The following is a 26802-nucleotide window of genomic DNA, read 5'->3' on the forward strand; positions in this document are numbered from 1 at the left end:
GATGGTAGTTGGAATGAAACTGTGAACATTGAAGGCATGCAAGTTACTTTCAAACTTGACACAGGTGCGGATGCAAATGTACTGCCCAAGTCAGTTTATGCAAAGCTACCTGGTGCTCCTCAATTACAGCCCACAAAGACTGTCCTCATAGCTTTTGGTGGAACCCGCATACACCCAGATGGTGTAGTTTCTCTTGAATGTGAAACAAGGAAGTGTAAAGCTGTGTGTGACTTTCTGGTGTCCAGCCATGCAGATAAGTCGATCCTAGGTGGAAAAGCTTGTGAACAGCTGCACCTGGTGAAACGAATTGGGACAATCGCAGCAGCAAAGTCTCCACAGCCAACCAAACCACCAGCAACCAAGGAAGAGCTCATTGAGAAGTACGCAGAGGTCTTCACAGGCTTGGGTGAGTTTCCTGGAGTTCACCACATACACATAGACCCAAACGTCACACCTGTGATTCATGCATGCAGAAATGTTCCACTGTCCATAATGGAGCCACTGAAAAAGACACTGAAAGACTTACAAGACAGAAATGTTATAAAGCCAGTCAAGGAGCCCACAGATTGGGTAAATAGTCTGGTTGCAACACAGAAAAAGAATGGAACACTAAGGGTGTGTTTGGACCCTTGTGACCTTAACCAAGCAGTAAAACGCCAGCACTATTCTATCCCCACACATGAGGATGTTCGTAGTAAACTGGCAGGAAAATCAATCTTCACCATTCTGGATGAAAAAGATGGTTACTGGCAGATCAAACTGGACGAGCCATCTTCTAAGCTCTGCACATTTAACACACCTTGGGGCCGGTTTCGTTTCCTCCGGCTCCCATTTGGCATTAAGTCTGCCAGTGAGGTTTTTCAACAAAAGAACTGTGAGACTTTTGGTGACATCCCTGGTGTATTTATCATCGCAGATGACATGATCATAGCAGCAACTTCAGAGCGCGAGCATGATGAAATCCTGCAAAAGGTAATGGAGAGAGCGAAAACAGCAAATGTGAAGTTTAACAAGGACAAAATTCAATTCAAAGTAGACACAGTGAAATACATGGGTCACATCATAACTGCAGCAGGCCAGAAAGCAGACGACACAAAGATTAAAGCCATTATTGACATGCCAACTCCAGAGGATAAACAAAGTCTCCAGCGTCTTCTGGGAATGGTAAAATTCTTGGCACAGTACATCCCAAATGAAGCGTCGGTTACTGCACCTTTGAGGCAGTTACTAAAGAAGGACACTGTGTGGCAGTGGCAACCACACCACACAGCTGCGTTAAGCACACTGAAGACGGCGCTAACTCAAGCTCCAGTTCTGAGATTCTATGACCAAACTAAATCCTTGACTCTACAAGCAGACTCTTCAAAAGATGGACTGGGTGCTTGCCTGCTACAGGATGGACAACCTGTATGTTATGCGTCACGAGCACTCACGGACACAGAAAAGAGATACGCCCAAATTGAAAAAGAGCTGCTTGCCATTGTGTTTGCTACCAAAAGATTCCACCAGTATGTCTATGGAAGACCAGTGACTGTGCAGTCTGATCACAAGCCTCTTGAAGCGATCATGCGCAAACCGCTGTCCAAAGCACCAGCCAGATTGCAAGGAATGCTGTTACAGCTGCAAAGGTATGAACTCACTGTCACATACACGCCCGGCAAACACATGTTCATAGCCGATGCCCTCTCTCGTGCTACAGCAACCAGTGACAATGACTCCACAAGTGAAAATGGCTGTGATGAGAGAGTTGTGTATGCATTAGAGGCTACAGAGGCACTGAGTGAAGACACACTCAATAGACTGAGAACAGCAGTTGCAACAGACAGTGAACTACAAGCTGTGTGTGAAAAACACATTCATGGGTGGCCAACTAAACGTAAAAGTTTAGACAGAGCACTATATTGCTATTGGCCCATGCGACACAACATCAGCATTCACAAAGGCATAGTCATGGTAGGAGACAAGATCGTGATACCACAGAACTTCCGACAAACTATCCTGGAAAAACTGCACATGGCTCATCAAGGTATACAGCGCACGAAAGCTAAAGCAAGAAAAGTGCTATACTGGCCTGGTATGTCCATTGATATAGAGACTATGATTCAAAAATGTGAACAGTGCCAGCAAATGCAACCAAAGAATCAGGCGGAGCCACTTGTTCCACACATGATTCCGGAGCTGCCGTGGATGAAAATTGGAGCAGATATTTTCGAGCTGGAGGGTCAGCCGTATCTGCTGTTAATTGATTACCTGACCAAATACCCGGAGGTTCTCAACTTACCAGACAAAACAGCTTACTCTGTCATTCAAAAGATGAAGTCAGTGTTTGCAAGACACGGGATTCCCAAAGAAATAGTGAGCGACCATGTCCCATTTGCCAGCTATGAGATGAAATCATTCGCAGATGCTTGGGAGATTAAGCTCACTCATTCCAGCCCTGGTTTTCCCTCTTCAAACGGAATGGCGGAGCGAGCCATTAAGACTGTCAAACATGCACTAAAGAAAGCAATCCAGACCGGCACTGATCCACATCTAGTGATGTTATCACTGAGAAACACTCCAGTTACTGGATTGAACTTGTCACCCGCACAAATGTTGATGGGACGAGTCCTGCGCAGCACCCTGCCATGTTCTAGTAATGTGTTGAGACAGTCAACTCCACAAAACGTGCCAGAAAAACTACGAGACATGCAATCAAAGCAAAAGTTGAACTTTGACAAGCGTGCAAGACCACTACCTGTTCTATCTCCTGGTGACACTGTGCATATGCAAACCCGCCGCGGTTGGGAGCCAGCAGTCATCGTTCATCAAAGAGAGGAACCACGCTCCTACACCGTGCGAACACCATCAGGTAATACTCTCAGGAGGAACAGAAGGCATCTGAGGAAAACACACTCAAGTTTGTTTAAGGACACAACTCTGAATTTGGACTCGGATGGACTATTATCTCAAAACCCAGAGTCAGTTGATCCACCAGCATGTGATTCCCCACAGAAATCATCTTCAGAGAGTATGGAAAACACAGCACCGTACTTCACACGCAGTGGTCGAGCAGTCATACGTCCTGCCAGATACAGAGACTAGTTAATGTGACAGTTTTGTGTTCATACTGTTGCTTTGATTTGTTTAATGGTTACGTAAAAGAAAAGAGTATGTTCGTTTTAAAACATTTTAAGAAATAAGTTAAATGTTTGTATGTCGAAGTTTCAGACTACTGCACTAAGATGCACATTGTTAAATGTAAGGTTGTTTACAATCTGAATTTGCCTAGCCATTATGTTAAGAGCATAAGACCGTCTAATGTTCAAATTATTTAGAGGGTGCTTTTGTGTTTAAACAACTGTTGAAGATGTTATGACTAACATGTCTTGGGAAAAGAGGGATGTGGTATATTGTGATAGACAGTAATAACCACCGCCACCAATAGATGGTGCTGTCGGCCTGTATATGCCATGAGGGGTTTCAGAGTAAAGTACATGTAAAAGCTCTTGCACCGAAAGCTGTGTCCCTGTCGTCGGTCCTAATTAAGAGACCCGCTGATAGCACCCACGCTAAGGTAACTCGGAGCAACATCATATAAAGTCACAACAAGAACTTTGGTAGTTGTAGTTCTTTAGGAGATGTAGATTTATATACGACTGCAGCAATAAAACTATTTAAACTACATGTCCCACAATACATTGCGGTAAAAACAACTGTCTGGTCACGTGAAGATGCAGCGGTCAGTATGATAGACGAAATTACCGTTACTTTTGGTAATGAACATACTGACAGCCTACAAATAATTTTTATCAACCAATTTATTAATTTAATTATCATTTAAGCCTTTTCCATGACTACTTTACTTTTTCATTCCTTAATGTGTTATATTTGGAACAGTTATATTTGAGATGTTTACAAGGTAACATTTCTTCTCAAATTATAGGAAATCAATATATTAAATTTGTCCACAAAGAAAGATATATACATATTTGTATACAAAAATAGTGACAAAGAACCACAGTACCTGTCTTGCTATCTAAAATGTGCTCTAAAATGCAACAAATAAAGCTCTTTAAAGCCACTAAAGTCACAAGCCAGCCATCTGTGGTGATGGAACTGATCTTTACTTTCCACAACCTTTCACATCATTTTCAAAATGTTGAAACTCGTGTTTTTCCATCACAGATGCACTGTCAGTTCCATCACAAACAGAATTATTTGGCTTCATTTCTATATCCAGATGAAAATATTAAAGCTGACAAGAAGAGACAGACTCACAAGTGAGAAGTAAAAGGTCGCAATTTTATTGACTGCAGAAAGATAATTTTATGGTAAAAAAGAAACAGAAGCATAGGTAAAGTAAGATTTTACTGCTATTTGGTTTGACTCTAATCAAATATTTGACTAGAGGTATGTCATGTTACTGCTCATTGTCTTTTGCATTCAAACAACGGCTGAGGGGTTGATTGTGCTGCAGAAAAGAAACTGTGAAACCTCTAATATGAAAAAAACACACATCATCCATGACCTGGAAGACACAAAACACGCTGTTTAATGCAGTAGTTTGATGAAATCTGTGACACGGGTTCATTTGACCTGTCCAGCGTGTACCCTGTCTTCGTCCAAAAGTAGCCGGGACAGGCTCCAGAAACCCTGCAGGGAAAGAAAGGGAAACAGCGAGTTAACAAAATGGTAAGAATGGAAGTTCAGGACGAGAAGAGATAAGATAAGACTATAACGCTCGGATCGATCCTCCATGTTGGATTTGGACGGCAAAATCCCATTGATCCACATATATGTCACATGCCCAAAGCTGAGTCCCTGATTGGTTGGCGTGATGCATCAACCTTGTCAAAGTTGACACGGGAATTGCCTTCGGTGTGAACGCAGCATTAGAATCCTAATCTGATGCAGAACATTTGAGTAAACATCTAAAATAAGGTAAATACAAATAAACCAACTGGAGAATCAGTCAATGAAGAAGAATGAAAAAAAAGAAATTCTAAATGCTCGCCATCACTTTCATTATTCATTTTAGAGGACTTTTTCATCTGGTCATTCTTGTACATGTTTCTTCAGACTTCAACCAGACTGGGGCTTATATAATTCCCATTTTAGTAATCCCACTGAAAGTCCATTCATTTACAGAGGAGAAATTAAATGTGGCCTCAAGGAAACTCCTTCCTTCTGCCCAAGTTGTTTGCTTGATGTAACTTTGCCTTTGGACGTTTTTTGTTCCTCTCTCTGGTTCTGGTTTTGTTCTTCTCCCCAACAAAGTGCCTCAAAATTGACAAATTAGTTTCAAATAATGCAACCATGTCTATATTTTCTAGAATATTTATTTTTTGCTGTCCAGTTGAAGCTTTCACAGAAGTATCTGCCACACGGTGGACGTTTTTTTGTGGGCCTCCTGCTCAAACTAAAGTGTCATTTTCTGCTACGCTTTACAGCAACGACATGCTGTAATTCATTCATGCAGACTTTTACTAGGTTATTTCTCTTCAATATTACGATTTAACTGGAAAGATGCTGATCATAACAGTGAGAGTAAACTATATGTTCGATCCCTGATTGAGACGGAACACCCAATTTCAATCAAGTCTGAAACCACGTGATCAGATCCGGTTTCCAATCACGTGATCAGATCAGGACACCAGTGATGGACTTACTATTAGGCAAAGGTAGGCGATTGTCTGGGACCCCAACACTTGAGGGACCTTGAGCTGAATACTCAAAATATTTCAAATAAAATTCCCATGCCTTTTCGTTACTCTGTCATTAAAAAGACAGACCACCAAAATCGCAGTAAATTCATCCTCCCCTGTTCCTGTGTAGCAATGGACTATTCCATTAACCTTGTGCTATCTTAGATGACCCCCCCCTTACATTGACGTGTTCTCCCTACCATGAAAAAGGTGGATAAAGGTGGAAAGATTTCATGTAATCCACGGACACCAGTGAAGATCACAAATCATTGAAGAAAAAAGGTTCAGAGCACTGTCTAGTGGGTCTAGATGACCCAACTCCCAATGTTAAAGTGCGTCGGATAGCACAAGGGTTACAAGCAAAAGCGTTTAGGGAGCAGAGAGGCTCTAACAAGATTTTTTTTTAAAGCGGTAAAATGACGCATAGTTATCCGAGTGACTGAAAAAAGAGAAGGCAGGGATACAGCAAGACATTTCTGTTGCAACACTTGTACAGGAAGACAAAACAGGTAAAAGAACAGAATCAACACAAAATAAAGAAACTGAAGAATGAGAAAAAAGGACAGAAAAGGAGAAGAAAAGCAAAGGGTGGTGAAGGTTTTATTTTTATTGAAACCACTCCACAGTGAACTGGTTTGATCAATCATTTGTTTTTAGTAAATCCTGACAAATTAAAGAAAAGACAGAAGCTCATCATTTGTTCCTACTAGGAAGTGAGGGATTAACCCATTAGTGCATTCATTCATTTCTAATTAAAAACAATTTATATAAAATACATTTAACATTTAAATGTGATTTAATTTTTTCGAAGCAAATCAAAACACCTTGATGCTGTCTAGAACTAACAGATGTTTTACCCTATAAGGATTTAACAAAAAGAATATGAATATAAATGCTGCAAAGGGTCCCATATTATTGACACACACATTATATATTATTATTATAACACACACATTTGAACACAAACATACTAACAGGCACAGACACTAAGAAAAACACTAAAATACACACAAAACTCAAACAAACATACATATTTAGTGTGTAATGATTAATAGATTAATCAATAATTCGATTTCTATTCCTACCATCCAACCAGATCAATTTGTCCGAGGCAAAATTTTCATTAAATCGACCTATATCACTGTAAAATCTTTTCAAAGTAAAATAAATTCATTTTATCAATATTGGTAATTGCCGTTTATTGAAACAAAGATTTATTTTACTATGATGTAAAAACAACCAAGTACCATCAAAGTGGACAACAGACGTGATGAAAGCGAAAACTGACCACAGTCCATCATTCCAGTCCAATGTGTGGAAACACTTTGAATGTCATGTGACCATCCAGTGTGCTAGAATGTTCTAATAATGTTTCCTTTGGATTCTTTGGATGTGGTAAAACAACTGAACTCTAGGAAACTATAATGTGAATGGGTTTATCATCAATTCTGGTTTACTTGTGTGATTATACACATATTTAATTTACACTTGAAAGTTATCCATTGCATCTGGAAAACGTCACCTTCATTGAACCAGGAATTATCTCGGAGTCACACTGGTTGAGGTTTTGGCTGAAGATGTTCTGGATCCATTTTAGGTCAGTGAATCGGATCATTTGAAATGAACCAAAGTTTTGAATCGAATCAGCAACCAAAGGCTGTGATAGAAATGGAATTGTTGGTGAAAGGAATGGTTACATCCCTGTAATAACTCACGCACGCACACGCCCCTTTTGCTCGGTTCGTACAGAAACTCCCCACGTGGGAGGAATCCGTCCTGGAAACATGTGGCATCTGCGGTACCTGCTCAGGTACGTTGGGGGGGTTGTTTCTAACCCAATGCTGCCACGCCGCGGGAACCCACGAGCTGCGAAAAAAGGTTGTCACGTGTTCTGAATCTGAACGGCAGAGAAATCAACCGCGCGTGGCGGCAGCAGCTGAACAGCAGCAGGAGGAGGAGGTTCTGGGGAATAAATGAGCGGACCAAGAGCGACGGAACACGAAATGAGAGCGGCCGCAGATCCAAATTCTTCCTGAGGTAGGGCTTCAGACGCACTCTTTGCGTGACGTGTTTGCTGAACTACTCTGCGTTTGGACGGCGAGCTGACCGTGAGTTTCCACGCGTGTGGCTCTGAGACGCCTCGCGCTCATTTGCTCGTTCCGGAGACCCAGAACTCTCGGTTCGGGGCGTCAACCACCATGTAGAAACGACGTTTGTGACAGGACCGGGGACGGAAAGACCAGCAAGAAGTCCCCCCATCTGCTGCAAATGTATGGAAAGCTGGATGTGTCAAAACCGGTGAATAAAAAAAAAAAAAAAATCAAGACAGTGTCCATCCGTACATCATGTTCAGAATTCGTGGGGCCAGCCCTGACCTTTTTTCTCGGCCCCAAGTCTTAAGGTTAGTATTATGGTTGGGGTTTCGGGTTAAACCACCAAATAGTTCCTGAGCGCGGCTGTGTTTCTGCAGCTCAGCGTCCTCCAGGGGACGGATCAAATGATGCAGAAAAAACATTTCTCACAGCTACTGTGTGACAGATAAGTTTCATTTTAAATATGTGCGGCCAACAACCTTGGATGCACTTAAAATACATGCGGGCAAATGCAGCAGTGCACATCTTGGCTGCACGAATTAATGAAGATGATTTTCCATCGCTGTTTGTGCTGGGCGGTCGCACTTGAGAAAAACATCAGCCTTGAATCAAATATTCTAAATGCGTTAAACTATAGCAGACCAGTATACGGTAAATCAAAACATGGCTGTCTATGAATGAAAATGGACAAAAAAAATGCATCTTGTTGGTATAAGCTACATGTGAGGTTTATTTATTTTTTATTTTCACTAATCTTTTTTACGTACAGTAAGCTAAAGTGTCAATTTATACAGATTTTGTTATATAACAAGTATTTAACAGGTTTGATCTGAAATGATCTACGCTAACTAACTGACACCGCTGCACGTTAGCCACGTTAGTTTTTTTTACAATAACACCCAGCCTTTTTTGCAAGTCCTAAAAAACATAGTGACATTTTGACAGAGCGCCATATAGCTCTCAAAATCACTTAGATATCAGTAAACATATCCAGAATTATACCATGGTCCGGTAGGGTTGTGCGATATCATCGTCCATCGTGATGGGTGACTGACATCCCGATGGAGAGACCACCATCGTGATGCCACGCCCCCGCCACGTTGCGCGTCGACACCATAAGCCGCGGTTACATGTACAAAATATCTTGATGGGATCAATGGTCGGATTAGAATCCAACCGTGTACATGGTTCCAGAAAAATGTTTTTAGAATATAAAAACGTTCACTAAGGTCACACTTTCCGTCGGAATAAATCATTCGCACATGCGCAGTAGGGTTTGAAAAACGGAAGGATATAAACTCCGCCGAGCGGCTTTTTTTTTTTTCAAACTTTATTGTATGTAACAATTCAATACAAAACAATGTTAAACAGCGCCGAGCGGCTATATACATTGACATGTCAGCTCGGTAAAATACGAGATGATCTTCTAAACGTGCTTTTAATAATGTTACGGTTATTATGAAACACCTGTTCGCTCATCATTTGAATTTTAATCCGTGTGGTCAGTGCTTTTTCTGAACGAAGCCAGGATTAGTATGCTAACACGGGCTAACAACATTAGCTTTGGATGGTGCTGCTTGCTGGCTGCACGTAAACATGTAAGAATAACATCAGCCTTTATTTAGTCGGGACACGACTGGAAACACAAATCCACGTGATTGTTTGAATGTTTTCTAAGGACTGAGCGACATTTCTGCTTTGATGCTCAAACCGCTGTGTGTGCTGACGATCCGAGCTGTGCTCAGACACACTTTTAGACCCGGTTCTGAGTTCGGTTGCTTGTACCCCTAGAGCTGCGGGACGGATCGCAGTCTTAAATCTCCCACACATACCGCTCATGTACCCCCCCCCCCCCCCTTCCCATCAAACACAAAGCTTTAAGTCCGCACTCCCCCGGAAGTGCGGGAGCGGACTACTTCTCTTCTATTTTGTTTGTTACTTTTTTTGTTAAAGTCACTTCCCTCAGTTTATACTGGATCATCGCGGATTGGGAAATAAACATCGTCAACGGCCAATTTAAGGGACATCGCCCAACCCTATGGTCCGGGTGAATACTCGATTCTGATTGGCTGCTGGGTTTGCAGTAAGAGGGATAACGCACAGTGATGTCCGCACGCCCCAGAAAGAAGTTCCTATCTTAAATCTTCTTTATCACTGCACGGCTTCTTTAAAACAACCTTTAGCTTCATCATCTGGACAAAAACAAGCGGGAAGAGGAGAACTTTGTCTCTGAGCTAGGCCTGCACGATATGAGAAAAATCTGCGATATGCGATATCAGTGTTTGAAACGGCGATGACGGTATGACTTGCGATAAATGGACAAATAGCAAAGCAAAAATACAAATGCGTTTCCATTTCACTGTGATAGTTTTATTTAAATAATTCAACAAAACTTAAAGTGCAAATAATTTCTAAAAGAAGACAAATATTTAACAGTACTTTCCAAAACTAAGATGAATGATTAAGAGGAAATAAAGATGCCCTTTTTTCTTCAAAAAGAAGGAAAAAGTAAGAACTTTAGTTCTGGCCAAAACTTAGATGAACAAAGAAGAAAAAGATAAGAGGCCCAAAAACACACATGTGACATACTGATAACAATAAAGAACACTATCAGTATGTTTCACTAAGGCAAGTTCTTTGGAAGGAAAACCAACATGTTTACTTTTGATGGTTTCAAACATGTTTGCTGACATGTTACTATGTTTCCTGATGTACTGAAAAGTCTCTCTGATGGTGAGCTGCTTGCAGGATGCAGAGGTACTTCCTTGCAATCTTGCTCAGCTGTGGGAATTTAATTTGGTGGAGTTTCCACCATGCTAAGGGGTCTTCTTCACTGTCTAGGGGTGCAGACAGCATGTAGCTATTAAGCTCAGCTTCTACAGCTTGTGACAGTTGCGCAACAGATGAGCTGAGTGGGCTTGTCTTAAAGAACCCCCCCCAGTGACTTTTTTGCCTTTTTCAGCGGAGCACTGGGTGGATCATTGGTCTGGGCTTCTGCATCCGTGGAGGTTCTCTCCTAGAACGAAAAACAAAATGTGAGAAAAAAAACTTTTGGACAAAATAAACATTTCTTGAGAAAAAAAAAGGAATGTGTGAAAAACTTTTTGTGCCATTGCTTCCATTTCTGACACCACCCTGGTCTTAATGTTCCAGACTTGATCAGTGCTGATATAGTTGGCTTTGAATCTGGGATCCATGAAACCCACCATGTCCAGAAGTTCTTGGGTAGCTGGATTTTCACATTTTGTAATCAAATAGTCAAAGATTTTTTTCTTGATTGATTTTGTCAAATCTCTGTCCACTTCCTTCTCTGCGAGCACGGATGTCTTCATCAGATAGAGGACTGGTTTCACATATGAAACACTAACATAATTTCACCTGACAGTGCATCTGTAAAGTCTTGCAGGGGGTGTAATGCGTGAGAAACTGCACAGTAAAACTCAAATATGGTTCAGTCGTGCGGCTTGACCACTGGTCTGTGGTCCTTGCAAAAAATCCAGCCTGGCTCAATTTCAGCGTAACTGTCCAGCGGCACGTCTCGTACATTTGTGGAATGGCTAATTGTGAAAACTAATTACATGACGGGATTTGAAATCTCCAGTCCATTTTGTTTATTAAATTGACAAAGCCCTGTCGGCTCACTGTATTTATGGGCATCATGTCCTTTGCCAAAAAGTGTGAAATTGCCTCTGTTATTTCTTTGTGACACTTGGAGATTTTTCACAAGGGGACCTACTTGCACCCACTTGTATTGAAGGTGATGATGGAGATTGCTGGTGTTTCCTCGGTTGGTTGCCACAGGTGTTTCGGCATGCTTTGCATTGTACCTGTGTTTGGAGAATGTCGTCTGTCCTGAAACCAAAGTATCTCCAAATAACTGACATGCTTTTTTTTTCCGCCATGAGAACATCCTCTGAGGTGTTGTTTTCAGCCATTGCAGGTCTTGTTTGGTCACATGTCTGTAAAAAAAAATTTTTTTTCTCATACTATAGGGCTCCAGTTAATTGGTCAATGGCACGAAGAGCTTTATTTGATTCGTTACTTCAAACTACAAAGAGATTGTTTAGCATTTGTGTAACCATATTAAGAGAACACTTATTGCCATTTATGCTTCCTCTTGTGGTATGCATACCGCATTGGCACCGATACCGCGATGGCGATGAATTTGCGGTTAATCGTGCAGGCCTACTCTGAACTGATGCTTTATTTAACCCATCGTATCGATCAGCAAATATATTGCTTTCCTTTACTGCTGCAGTCGGGATTAGAGGTCAGTGCGGCGCATTGGCACTGTTTTTGAAGGAAATTACCCTTTTAGAGAAGCAATTAAGTGTGTAAAATGTGGTGTTTGTTTTTTACTGGCAGGTGGGTGGATCTTTAGGTGGAGTGTTTTCTCTTTACCGTGACCAGACAGAAAGGCTTTACTTTTAGAATTCAGATGTCCCCCGTGCATAGTTCATATGTCGACATTCAGAAACTCTTGGGGTAACATTTATTGCAAAACGTTTTTCTCGATGTAGAAAGCATTTTCGCCTGACATGGACAGAGATTTGCATCTGTGTCCAGAGAATAGTGTTTGCTCAAAATATGTAGAATAAGACAACAAAATAAGGCATGTGCCAGACTTTAAAATTATACGTGCCCCTTTGCATATGTGACTTTGTGTGTGATTTTGTCATGCATGTTTGACACAGCACACAAAGCAACATGTTTACCTCCATAAGGCCTAGCCTGGATTTGAACTATTAACTTCCTACTGTGAGGTAAAGGTGTTGACCTCCACACATGCAGCACCTGACAAGAATAAAAACAGTCATATTGTCATGACATGCTAGGCGAGGCAGACCCAGGCGCCGGAACCCGGAAGGAAAACATAGGTGATTAAGATGATGAGTAATTGTTTTAATATTATTGTGAGTTGCTTGAGATCTTGGCGTGGCTGGAGAGCAACAGGTGATGTCGCTGGAGGTAGCTATGGCTCGTGGCGTGGCTGGAGGTCAGAGTTGGCTCGTGGCGTGGCTTGGGGGTTCTTTGAATTCTGTGAGGTTCCCCGGTTTGGGTAAACAGGAGACTCAGGTGTCCACTCATGATATGAAAGTCCTGAAGGCAAGGCATAAAAAACGTTAGACGAGAACTAGAACACATGGACTAGAGAACACATGGACTAGAGAACACATGCACTAGAAAACACATGCACTAGAAAACACATGCACTAGAAAACACATGCACTAGAAAACACATGCACTAGAAAACACATGCACTAGAAAACACATGCACTAGAAAACACATGCACTAGAAAACACATGCACTAGAAAACACATGCACTAGAAAACACATGCACTAGAAAACACATGCACTAGAAAACACATGCACTAGAAAACATGAGATCAGACTATGCACCATCTGGGGCAACGAACTGGCGATGAAAGCTGGTTCTGGATCTCCTTATGAAGGTCTGGTGGGTGATGAGGTGAGTGGACACAGCTGAGATGAATCAGGAGCCAAGCAGAGAGGGAAGGGGGAGGAGAGCTGACAGAGGCACCATGACCCATATTTAATGTCTCTATTTTTAAAAACACTTACTTAAACAACTTATTTATCATATTAATCACAATAACAAATAGTGAAATTTGTTTTTCAACAGACATATGTATTTAGCTGCTTTGCACACTACTTGGCTATGTTTAAACTAATAAACATATACGATTTTAGCTTAGGTTAATTGACTGAAGAAATGCTGGCATGATTTCAACATAGCTGAGTGATTTTAGAGCTTCCTTTTCTTTCTGTCTGCCGTTTTGTCATCACAGGAAGCTTTTGCAACACCATCTTTAGCTCTGTCACTTTTTGAGCTGAGCAGTACACTGGCATCATGTCTAAACTTGAAAGTAATTGCAATATGACTTTGAAATACGATGTATTTGTTTATTTAATAGGGTGCACGAGTGCCCAGCGGTGCAAAAAGTGACAGGATCCTGTTGGAATGTAAACAGGCCTGAGTTGGCTGCACAATCTGCAGCAGTGTCTTATCCATGTTTGCAGGCTTTTAGTGTGTACTGTGTGGTCTGTGGGTGTGATCCACGTTGTGCATGAAGCAATGGCTGCAGAGTCCTGGCTGCACGGTGGTGTAGCAATGAGCACTTTCACCTTTCTGTGAGATGTTCCTGGTTCAAATTCCAGCAGGATTCCCTTCTAATTAGAGTTTGCATGGCCTCTTTATGCACGTGTGGGCTTTCTGTTTCCTTTCACAGTCCAAAAACATTATTCATAGGTTTAATCTTTTTCAATCATAATCATGCCAAGTTTGTGAATGTGGACGTTAGTCACTGTCTGTCTCTGTGTGGCCTGTTGATGGACTGACGAAGCATCCAGAGTCTACCCTCCTCTCACCCATTAATAGCTGAGATAGGCTCCAGCAACCCTTGACCCCAAAAGAGATAAAGTGGGTTTAGAAGATGAACGAATGGCATCGCTGTTTTTGAGAAGCTCTGCTGTCCAGGATTTGGAAAGTTTTACTCCTAAGATGTAGGAATCACATTCAGATCACTGCTTTGTTCATTGGTATTGCATAGATCCGTCTGCTGACTAACTCTAGGTCAGCTATGAGAAGGTTTTATGAAATTATATGCAGGAAGATAACTGTCAATAAGAAACCTATGCATAAATAAAAAATTGTGCACAAATTGTTACTTAAAATAAAAACTTAAAATAAAAAATATGTCCAAAACATTTAGTTTTACATTTGACATGTCCATTTTAATACGACTCTTGCTTTCCTTGAATACGAAAACTGTCAAAATACGTCACAGGACAGGGATATACATCGAGTCCCGAAACATTGGTTCAACTGAACGAGCATACGATCTGAGCCTCATTTATTAAACCAAAACAGAATTCAACTTTTTAGAACGCCATTGATCTCCTAGAAGGGAAATGATCTCGTTACCATAGCTTAGCTCTGTTGAATAAAAAAACCCAACAGATTATAACAGCACTGCCGTGCCGGATTTGTTGTTGCCAGGCGAAAACAGCTGATCGTATAAACAATGCATCGGACCCGGAAGTGGTGGGGAAAACGAGCAGCAGACATCCCTCTTATTAGTTGGATAGAGTGGGTCAAGAAAAGGGATGGAAAATAACAAAATCAGAAAGCTAACTTGGAGCCAAAGAAGGATAACTGGTGGATAGTTAAAAAGAAAGCAAGAAAGAAAGTTTGGCATTTTGATCCTTCTGGCGTTTCTTTCTTTCTTTGTTTAATCTTTTTCACTGCAGCAACGGTCGGCTGCCAGTAAGCTTTCTTTCGCTCCCAGTTAGCTTAGCTGTTTTTGTTTCGTTATCCTCCTTGTATGACAAACATGTACTTTTTTCTTTTTCACATCTAATGAGTAGAGTGGCATGTCCGCTACCGCTTTGTGGGCAGTATTCCTGTATGTATCCCCTGGTGCATTGTTTACGCTAAAATTTAAAGAGGTCCAGTTTGAAAAATATTCTTGAAGTTAGGGTCTGGAAAAAAATTATGTCTTAATATTCAGTGTGATATATTTTTAAGTAGCCGATGATCTGCATGTAATTAAGTTCCAACTCTCACTTCAAATTGATTCAGTACAATTTAAAACTTTTTGACAGTATTTAATGTCACATCAAGTAAAACACATGGAACTGTGCGCCACACTCAAACGCACAACAGGAACACTACCAGGACAACTGCCGACATCATCAAGAAAACTATATAACAGGAGGATCTATGAGTCCTCATTAGCTTCTTCCACAAACCAAACAAGAATAAACATTTGAACAAATGTTTGAAGTTTTTCAGTCCATCAGGGTTTCCTTTCAAAGCTGGAATATTCCTGCTGAATTCAGCCTTTCTGTAGGAAACATTCCTAAATGTCTCTTTTACAAGTTTCCTCAGTTCAGAAACATCTTCAGCAGCTCGGCATCGTTGTTTGATTGAATTTTCATTCTCTGCCAAATATTTGAAGCTGGTTTAAACTGAAGACTTTGTGATGAAGATTTTCCCTTCATGTCAAAGTGGAGGCTCCAATTTTTAAGGTGTGGTGGATAAATAAAGTAAAATAAAACCATGGTAAAACTTGTATTTCAAAAAACAACATAACTATTAATCCATGGTGTCTGTATCTTTTTTATTGTGAGATTATATGAAACATTGGAGAGTCAGTCGCTGCATATTATGCAGATTGACTTGGTTGGTGGAAACAACTGTCTCCATAAATCCATTCGTCGAGGAAGACTCCTGGTTTTGTCTGTAAACAACAGATTTATCTTTCTTTTGAAGTTAAAGGTTCTTCTTCAGTTTCCTCACTGGCTCATTTCTTCCCAAAGAAACTTTCCAAACACGTCTTTTTGTGTGGCTTTTGTTAACTTTTGGCTTTGGGGTCATAACTTAGCTAGCAATAGCAGCCGCTTTATGTCACGTGACGCGCGAGACAGGCGGATGTGGTAAAAAGAATCCGGTAGTTTTCCAAAATAAAAATTTCCTTCTAAATCAGAAAATAGAAAAACAGAAAGACTCAAAGTTAGCAAATGCATTTTATTCCTGTCTGCGGCCCGGTACCAAGCGGCCCTCGGACTGCGGACCGGTACTGGTTTGCACCCTAAGGGTTGGGGATCTTTTGATTTAATGGGAAGAGGCAGCACGTCGAAAAACGACAAGTTGGGGACACCCAAAAAGTCATGCGGAGGGGCCCCCGAAAATACATCCGGATGTGATGAGTTCGGAGTGAGAATGTGTTGGTTGCAACGACAGCGGCACCATTCAAAATAGAGGCAGCCACTGTATTCAATTTGCATCAAGTTGGGATCTGGGTCCGGGTCTGTTTCTGTTTCTTACTTTGTTGACGTGGGTGTTTCTGTTTTCAAGATTATAGAGCGGCTTTGGAGTAATCATGGAGACATGGGAAAAATCCAGGAATTGTGGTGGTGCGTGATGGTGTGTCAAAGCCTGTGGTTTAACCCGGCTTTCTTCAGCAAAGCTGACACAACCCATTCATAGCAGAGAGCCATGATGCAGGAAGAAAGAAACTTTCAGCAGAGGAAAATCTCTGAGTTTGAATATGTCTGAAGACAAAGATAAGAACAAAATGATCAGGGTTCTGTGTTCATCTGACACAAATTGTACGGAAAACTCCTTTTGTTTGGATGATAGAATTTAAGTGCGTGTTGTGGGCTTCCACATTCAAAACTCTACATCGCTACGAATCTTTTAAAAGCAGTTTTTATCACTGTGTCCATCCTAGCCTAAAAAGCTTATAGAGGCCAATAGAACCACTTGAGTGGATTGCTGTTTCCTGAAAAAGTCACCTCTAGGTAACTTGTTTAGCAATTATTACATCAGTAACTCTTTAGCTCATTTTTGTCACCGTTTGTTTCGCCTAACATCCTGCAGCATTATTCTAGATGTTAGATTTTTTTATTCGATCAAACTTAAGTTGTGTGCTAACTGTAGTGTTAATCACGAGCATTTTGGGATGACAAAAGGACAAAATTCACAAAGACAACCTTAAAAAAGGCTCTTGACTTTTTCAAAGTGAGTAGAAAACAAATGAGTCAGGCAACTGGCAGAAACAACTGTTGCAAAATTCAAAACTGAGCTCCAAACTGTCGACTTGCCTCATGCTGCAGCCAAGATGAAGAAACTATGCATGGATTTTCTCACAGTGCAGAGTTATTGCTGATCAGATCTGCAGTGCACAAAGGCCACCAGAGCACCATGTTTACCTGGACGATGGGTAGCACCTAAATGCAGCTCCAGCTGACCGCATATTATAGCTTTAGAAATGGGGTTACATGGCTCAAGAGCTAGCCAGTAATCCTCCTATTTAAAAATAATTAAAGGCTTTGGTTTTGGAGGCTTCCTTCTTAGAGTGTTCTCCATATGAAACACAGTAAACGTGCTGAGAGGAAGTCCTGGGAGTGCATCTTTTATCGACATAAAGGGAGGTTGATATGTCTCTGTCAGCAGTTGTTATGAGACAAACAGGATGTACCAGTCATCAGAGCAGAAAGCTAGGCAAACATTATGCAGATAATGTCTAAGATACACTGCAAAAACAGGCTCCTCAGACATAAGTAAAAAAATGTTTACCCCGTTGGCAGATTTTCTTTAAAGTAAGCAAAAATCTATCAATAGGGTAAGAGAAATGGTCTTAACCAAGAATTCTTATTTTTTTTATTTTTATTTTTTTTAACTTGTCCTGTCCAACAACTGGGCAAACAACAGATGAGAGCTGAAGGCCTCTTGTGTTGGACATATTTTACTTTAACAACAGGGGTTATGAATTTTCGGACAAACCAGAGGTATGTCTGAATAAACCCCTTTTGTAATCGATGCCAAACTTTATTCATTTTAATCGTATTTGAAAATCTTTTGTGTTGGACCGGACGGAAAAGGAAAGGAGGGAAGAAGAGAGAGGGATGTTAGAGAGGGGGGGATAGGAGGGGGATCATAAAGGGGGGGGGGGGGTAAAATCATGAAGCAGCATAAAGCAACAAGTTGCTGGATTTTTATCATTTCGGTGAGGTTCAGATGTAATACAAATCTAGAAGGGGCGGGGCCTGTCCACACACACACTCAAATGTTATAAACACACCTGTTGGCTGCAAAAATGTCCACATGTCAACATGCACACAATACAGGAGGAGGGGACCCAGGAGAAAAGCGAGCCCACAAGGGGTGTTGTAAACTTGGCCCGACCAGACTCGGCCACCGTTGGAAATTTGGCGAGGCCCAGCACTCAGGGACAAGGACCAGAACCCACACCACAGGGATACGGACACCCCCGGCTCAGGTGTAATGTGATTCCCTGGCTCTTGGCCTTGCCAGAGAGCTCAGGGATCCCTCTCCCTGCATGGAGAGAGCACTGCCGGGCCCAGAAAACCAACATCCAGGGGACGCGGCCACAGTTGCCAAGGGCCCATTACCCCCTACCAGGGATGGGGTAGGGGACAGATGGTCCAAGGTCCCACCTTCCTTGCGAAATGCGTGTGTGTTTGTGAGGGTGTGTGTGCATATATGTGTGTTTATGTTGGAATGTATATTTGGAGGAGTAAAGGGTGTGTGTACTAAGGGGGTGCAGTTAAAATTGGCGGGTAGGGCACTGAGGGGACATCTCCTGATTACTCACAGTGATGTCCCATCACCTTCCCCACCAAGGGCCCCTAAATGTCTAAGGTGCAGTTAAAATTGGCGGGTAGGGCTCTAAAAGGACATCTGCTGCTTGCTGGTAGTGATGTCCAAGCACCCCCCCTACCAAGGGCCCTACATGTCTAAGGTGCAAATAAAACCGAGAGAGGGGGGGCCCATTCCATACAGCAACCATCGTAAGGCGGACCACTGCCAAGTAGCTCCTCCCCCCAAGATGCACGCAGGCTAAACCCCCCACCCCCATCGCCCCAATATGAGATTATATGAGAAAGGGGGTAATTCGGGGACTGCTAATAGACTGTCCCCCGGTGGTCAAACAGCCGTCCCCCAGCATAGGGCCCAGGTCCCCCCAGCCAAGGGGGACCCATCCCCCGATGCGCCGACACCCCAGGCCCCACACCACCCACCCCAAACAGAGAGAGAGGAAGCAGAAGGTGCCCCCCCCCCCCAGAGCCAGCCCAGGCCCCCGCCCCCAGGCGCCACCCCTGGGATAGCTCTGGTCAGGGACCGAGGCAGCCAATCAGCTGATGCGACCTACGATTGCCTCAGCGGAGACTCCGACCTGTCAAGCCACCAAGGTCCCGTACCGATGGTGGGCCCTCCCGCTCCCCCAGGAAGCCCCCCAAAGGACAGGGCCAACAAGCCCCTGCCCCGCACCCCCCCCAGACCCCGCAGCCCGAGCAGGTGTCACCCAGAGCGACCTCGGGCCCCAAGAGGTTTGCCCTGCCCCGTCCCGGAGCCAGGGAAGGAGTGATCCCAGCCCCAGGTGTAGATGGGCAGCCCCCCCCCCCCCCCCCCCCCCCCCCCCCCCCCCGAGCAGGGCCCCCTGCCAACCCCCCCCAGCACAGGCAAGGAGACCACCCCCCAAGCCATGGATTGCAGGTTGCGCCCCTGCTCGTGATTCCAAATAACTTGAACACAGAAATTGAAATGAACTTAATTTTCTTCATAAATGTCCTTCATCATAAGAAAGATACCAGAAGAACATGTGAAAAACACTAAAAAAAACATTTACATTAGTGTGTGTCTTTACATAAATGTGACTCCATGACAGCAGAAAAATATGCCTTTACATTTTCATCAGTCATCAGAAATCTCACATTTAAATAACTGTAAAAAATGGAGGGTTTCTGTTTTGTCTGTATATGTCCCAATCTGCAGGAACCTGTGCTTATTGTGTTTTTTTTATCTAGGCCGTTGATGATAAACACTAGTCTATATGCCCTCTTCTCCTGTACTTAGTTACAGGTCAGCACAATCCTTTATTACAGCCTGGCAGGTTTGAAGCATCTTGAGGTCCAACTGAATACATTTTTCACAGGACAGAATATTGAAAAGTGAGTATGCTTACTGAGTAGGATACTTCAAACTGACTCATGGAACAGGCATTAGGGAACAATGATGGTTGTGTTTAACAGCCTTTTTTCCCCATCAGGTTCGTGAAACTGACGCAGCTTTTTTTTTTCTTATTATATATTTATTATTTTTCAACATATTAACAGAACAGGACAAAACAGAACAGAACAGATAGACTCTTTTTGATGGGAGGAAGATGCCATTTTTGGGCAGTGTTGGCATAGTTTCTAGGTAAAAACAGAAACAAGTTTTCATCCAATGAGTCATTCCTTCAGAAACTCTGCAAGTTTAAATAAAGCCTAGAGGAAGACATTACAAATCTTTGTGACAGTTTCACTGTAGGGACATACTGTTCTCTCACTCAAGTCTCTCGTCTGTTACTCAAACCTTCTATTCATCAGCAAGGAATGTGCAACCCTAACCTTTTGCACAAAAGAAAAAAAAAACTCAATATGCTAGCAGCTTAGGAAAAGCTTACTCTCTAAAATGCAAAAACACCAGATAGCAGGAAGACCAAATGTGTATTAAGCCTTTTCTGAATGACACACAAGGCAGAAGACAAGGCAGACATGAGTCCAGATCCTCCACACAGAAGGGGGCGGCACTGAGCAGATTTTTAGCAGCTCTGACTGCTGGGCAACCGGCTGAGGCAAAAAAGTGTTACGGGGGTGGTTGGTTCCAGAATGAGCAGAGGAAGACCTCCTCTTTCAACCGTTCTAACCCTCCAGTCAGGGTTTCCTCGCTGGACTCGCAGAAGTTCAGACGGGGTGAATCCAGGGCAGACGATGGTCAAAGAAGTTGCAGGAAAGATGGAGGACTGCAGAGAAATAACAATCTTCTGACAGAGAAACAGTGGTGAGCAGAGTAACAACTGGGTGAACATGTTCATGTGATGAGGAGGACAGCAGAGCAAATATGAGGAGGGGAATAGTCCAGACAGTATTTCTTGCCAGTAGTAGTAGTAGTAGTAGTAACCTTTTTATTTTGGACAAGTGAAAACAAGTTTAAAATAACAAAAGACAAAACGAGACAAAAATTATAAAAAAAAACAAGAAAATTACATAAAACAAGACAAAATTATATAAACACAAGTCCAAAAGGGAGTGAGAAGAAGAAAAATCTTATAAACTCTCACCCCCTTTACCTTAAGTCCTTACTTTTCTAACTAAACCCAGTACTCCCACCATCAAAGTCCAGTGCCCTACCCAAGTGTATATTTGGTTACAGCTGCACATGTAATTCTCATTTCCAAAAAACATGCAAATGAATAACAAAACATTCTCAAAGTATGCAGATTTACAAATGCTGACTTTCTGTATTTTTTTGTATTTGTACATATTTATGCATGATCATATTTCTGTATTTATACTTAAATTATTTTATGTTTGGACATTTTTTCAAGCATTTACTGGTTCTGTTCCACAACTTCAGCCCACAAATTGAAACACAATCTCTTTTTATTTGTACGTGCTTCATGAATGAGAAAAAAAAAATTTTTCCCCTAAAATTGTATTTTTCCTCTCTTTTAATAAAGGTTATTTATAACCTTTGGATATTCGTCGGTAATAAATAGTTTTCGGCCTTAAATATTATTTGAGCGGTACAATACTCTACTAGATCGTAGAATTTGAGTAATTTTGATTCTATGAATAATTTATTTGTGTGCTCAAGCTAATTGACTTTGTGTATGATTCGTTTTGTACAGTGGTATAACTTTTGGACCTGTTAAGAATGATAAATTAAAAATATATTCTAATGTTTTCAGAATTCCACTGATTATTGTTTTCACCAAAGCCATATCAATGCCATTAACATCAGTAGAGACTTTACCCTTCATTCCTCTCACTGTCTTTAATATTTCATTTTCAGTTACTGGGTTAAGAACCATTGAACTGGGATTTCTGTCAATTAATATTTGCACATCCTTTCCAAATGTTTCTGGATCCGGGATTTGTTTTTCTAATTCAGGTCCCACGTTTACAAAAAAATAATTGAATCTTTTAGCAATCTCTTCCCTCACATCTATTTCTTTACCCTTACTAATGAAGTACTTTGGATAGGAGTCTTCCTTGTTACCCCTTCTTAGAATAGTTTTAAGTATGCCCCATGTGTTTTTGATATTACTTTTGTTTTCCTCTAAAAGTTTTCCATAATATTCCTTCTTGCGTGTTCTTATAATCTGCGTTAACTTATTTTTGTATTTTTTATATTTAATTTCTGCCTCTTTTGTTCTCTTTTTTAAGTAGTTTTTATAAAGAGTATTCTTTTTCCTACATGCATTCTGCAATCCTTTTGTAATCCATGGAAATACTTAATTTTTTCCTTGAACTTTTTAACTGGACAATGTTTATCATACCAAATATCAGCAAAAAATACTCATAAGCCTCATCAACAGTTTCTTTTTGATAAATCACATCCCAATGATGCTCAAGTAGCTCAGCTTTAAGTGCATTGATGGAGGTTTCTGTTTTAATTCATCTGTATCCCATTGAGAAATGCAACCTGTGGTTGACATATCTACTGTCATATACTGTGAAAACTGGAAGATGGTCACTGATTTCATTAATTAGCAACCCATTAACCGTTTTATTTTTTAATGTCATTGGAGAATATTTTATCAATTAATGTTGCACAACTTGCAGTTTTCCTACTTGGTTTTGTAATACTTGGAAATAAGCTAATGCTGTACATGCTATTAATAAGCTAATAAGCTAATGTTGTACATGCTATAGTGGATAATCATGGATAACAGATCTTGCCCCTTTCATCATTGTAGGATTTCTGTGGTTCTTTCTTTATTTGAGATAGTTTCTTTATCTGAGATAGTACACAATACATGACTGGACACTAAATGTCCAACAACTACATGTCTCTATTTCACAGGGGTGGAATAATTCATTTGAACAATGATTCAATGGTTGACGATACGATTCATAGTCAATATTGGTTGATTTTGAACGGTCAGATTTGATCTGATTCACTGACCTAAAATCGATCAAGGCCGTCTTTAGCCAAAACTGACTCAGAGAGACATACCTGATACTGAACAGTTCAGGTCAGGTTTTCCAGATTCTTTGTAATTCTTGCAAGATAAAAAATGTAAATTAAATATGTGTACAAACAAACAAGTAAACAAGGATTAATGGCCAATCCATTTGCATTTTAGTATTGCATTTAGTAAGGGTTAATGGCCTTCGAAGGACATTATCCCACTTCTACTATGGTCACTTAAAAAATACATAAATATTCAAACAGTTTTTAGCAATCTATTCTTGTTTTTTTTCCCCGGTGTAGATCGCAAATAATACAAACGGAACATTATTAAAACCTTATACCACACCATTGGTTATAGTAAAATAAACCTACCGTACCTCAATCCAAATAGTATTTTCCAAGATGGATTTAATGAATTATTTCATTTTGTAATGAATTTATAAAGGCTTTAACAACTTGCCTCAGACAGATGGTCTGGTCTGGTCCGATCATATGAATATAAATCGATTCATTGGTTAATTCATTTATTGGTCAATTCATTCATTGGTTAATCGATGAATCATTACAACCCTAATATTTCTGTTTTTACACAGAACCAAATTTCTATTTTAAAGCACACAGACCTCAGATTGTCTGCTCTGGATTCTGTTTTCTTTTAAGGCAGGTATGTTGAACCTTTAAGGTCTATTTAGAAAAAAACAACAACAGGGCTTTTGTTATTGTCTTAGAGTTTCCATGTAGTCTCAGAGCTGTTCTATTGATTGATTTTGACAAAGAAAAGCTTCTTTTTACCAGGCTTGAACTGTTTGTGATTATTAGACTTGATTATTCAGAGCTGCTTTATTTCCACATGTGCTATAACCCTAGTGTAAACTTTTAGTTTATTTACAAGTTAATGACTAAGGTGTGTGTGAAGACGATACAACATCAACATCAAACCAAGCTTTATCATTTGAACATCCACCTTGTTAGAAAGTGTGTTTTTTGGTGTTTTTAACATGTTCTTGTGATATTTTTATGATTATGGACTACATATATAAAGAAAATTAAGATTACAATTATATTTCTAAGTCAAATTGTTGTGACTGCAGGAGCAGACAAACAATGCCATTTAAAGAGGAACTTATTTGTAACAGAAAATACACTGAGCGGACCACAAGCTCCCTGTTTACCCCACTTTGCAATGGTGAGGGGAAGGGGGAGCGGGCTTGCTCGACACCAATGGTCCCGCCCACAACCCAGAGGTCCATTTTTCTTGAACTCCTGCCACTCTCCAGAAACTATGTCCTTGAAAACAACATGTTTTTGACTAAAAACGGCATAATGATAATTCAAAGATCACTGGAAACATTTTAAAAATGATCGGAGTGGGGCTTTTAAGTTGTCATAGCACACATTTCCAGTCCAGATCATTCCATTGGCCTTGTAGTTAAACTATATTACCCAAAGTATTGGCTCACCCATGGAAATGAACAGAATCAGGTGTCCTAATCTCTTGGCCTGGCCATAGGTGTATAAGATCAATCCCTCAGACATGCAGACTGTTAAACAAACATTTGTGAAAGAATGGGTCACTCTAAGGAGCTAAGAGAATTCCAGCGTGAAACTGTTATAAGGTTCCACCTGTGCAACAATACGTCATGAAATTTCCTCGCTCCCAAATATTCCACAGTCAACTGTCAGCTATATCATAACAAAATGGAAGAGTCAACTTAACCATGAAATGTTAGACCACGTAGACTGATGGAGAGGGGTCAGCGGATGCTGAAGCACGTAGTGCAAAGAGGTCGCTGACTTTCTGTACAGTCAAAGGCTACTGAGCTCTAAACTTCATGTGACCTTCAGATTAGCCAAAGTACAGCACGCAGAGAGCTTCTTGGAATGGGTTTCCACGGCAGAGCAGCTGCATCCAAGCCACACATCACCAAGTGCAAAACATCCAAACATCTTGGACAATTCCATGCTCCCAACCTTGTAGGAACAGTTTGGAGCGGGTCCTTTCTCTTCCAACATGAGTGGACATGGATGACAGTCTGGTGTGGATGAACTTGACTGGCCTGACCTGAACCCCATAGAACACCTCTGGGATGAATTAGGGCAGAGACTGAGAGTCAGGCCTTCTGCACCAACATCAGTGTGTGACCTCACCAATGTACTTTTGGAAGAATGGTTGAAAAATTCCTATGAACACTCCTCAACCTCGTGGACAGCCTTCCCAGAAGAGTCTAAGCTGTAATAGCAGCAAAAGGTGGACTGGCATCATATTGAACTCAATGGGTTAGGAATGGGATGGTACTTCAGTTCATATGTGAGTCAAGGCAGGTGAGGTGAGCCAATACTTTTGGATATATAGTGTATATGAGTTACGTGTGGAGACCATTTTGTACTCTAAATCCCTTTATAAAAGCTGCTGTTTTTGTCTGTTATCCACATGTTCATCTCTGTCCTCAGCCTGATAGTGATTTTATTCATTCCATTTGTTTCAGCTGCATGTTACAATGGAGCCACAGAACAGCCACCAGACCACGGTGGAGAACCATGATCACCTGTGTGAGCCAGTCCCGCCGGAGGATCAGGTAGGACATGCAACACTCTTACAGTTTTTCAAATAACACAATAACTATGGACAGTTTGGTGTTGAAGGTGTTTTTTCTGTATGTTAAAAATGATCCCTGATTGGTCAACCTGGTTTAACTTCTAATGTGGGTTCAATGGCCGCGTGTTTTTTACGTAGGGCCCCAAAACAGTCGCAGAAACTTCAGTAGCGACGCAGAAACAGACTTTTGAACGCAAAAGCTTCAAACACGTAAATGTTTTATTTTGATTTTTCATTAAAAGTGGTCACTTGAACGGGTGTGCCCGTTCTTAAGCCTAAGGGCATTTTGTGTTTTCCTGCACAGAAAAATCCGACGGGCTGCGGGTTCCGCTGCTCCATGGCAAACTTTCGCGTGGAGAGGAAGATTGGACGTGGTCAGTTCAGTGAGGTCTACAGAGCCGTCCGCCTGCTGGACCGACAGTCTGTGGCTCTTAAGAAAGTCCAGGTAGTTTCCTTTCAGATCACTCAGAGCTCCGGCATGAAAACGAACAATAATGATGATTTAAAGCCCACTTTCACAGTCAGTCATGAAGCAGATAAGTGGGATTGACTCTTAAGACTTTCCTTAAGACAGGATAGGTGATGGAAACATTCATTAGATGTTTGTTTACTGTGTCTACAGGATACTAATGTAGTTTTGCCCAATTTGATATTTCATCACTAAAGATGAATAGGTTATGTATTTGTAAATTTGTTTGTCATTTCAGATCTTTGAGATGATGGATGCAAAAGCTCGCCAGGACTGCATCAAAGAGATTGACCTTCTAAAGGTAAACAAGGCTTTCTAAATATCCTTTCAGAAAATACTTTTATTTTTATACTCCTTTTGGAAAATGATGAATCAGGTGATAGTCATATCCTAAAATTAAATTTAGATAGATTTTTTAGTAGAGGGTTAAAATTTTTACTTAA

The 26802-nt window shown here is 41.1% G+C and overlaps 1 protein-coding gene across 6 annotated transcripts in view; it reads left to right on the plus strand.

Moving 5' to 3' along the window:
- The first annotated feature begins 7425 nt into the window (after positions 1 to 7425).
- Positions 7426 to 26802, plus strand: part of nek6 (NIMA related kinase 6) — a 28050-nt gene continuing 8673 nt past the window's right edge. For 2 of the 6 annotated variants that reach the window (XM_020707850.2, XM_011482026.3), the window contains exons 1-5: positions 7619 to 7724; positions 25781 to 25870; positions 26029 to 26100; positions 26195 to 26335; positions 26598 to 26660. In XM_020707850.2, coding sequence (XP_020563509.1) covers positions 25793 to 25870; positions 26029 to 26100; positions 26195 to 26335; positions 26598 to 26660 — 354 coding nt within the window. In that variant the 5' untranslated portion in view covers positions 7619 to 7724; positions 25781 to 25792. Of the gene's footprint in view, positions 7725 to 8069; positions 8089 to 20515; positions 21156 to 25780; positions 25871 to 26028; positions 26101 to 26194; positions 26336 to 26597; positions 26661 to 26802 lie in introns of those variants that run through there. The other 4 variants (XM_020707848.1, XM_004075047.4, XM_011482027.3 and 1 more) reach the window with 4 other exon arrangements.

The sequence above is a fragment of the Oryzias latipes genome, chromosome 12, assembly GCF_002234675.1.
Source record: "Oryzias latipes chromosome 12, ASM223467v1".
Classification (NCBI taxonomy): Eukaryota; Metazoa; Chordata; class Actinopteri; order Beloniformes; family Adrianichthyidae; genus Oryzias; species Oryzias latipes.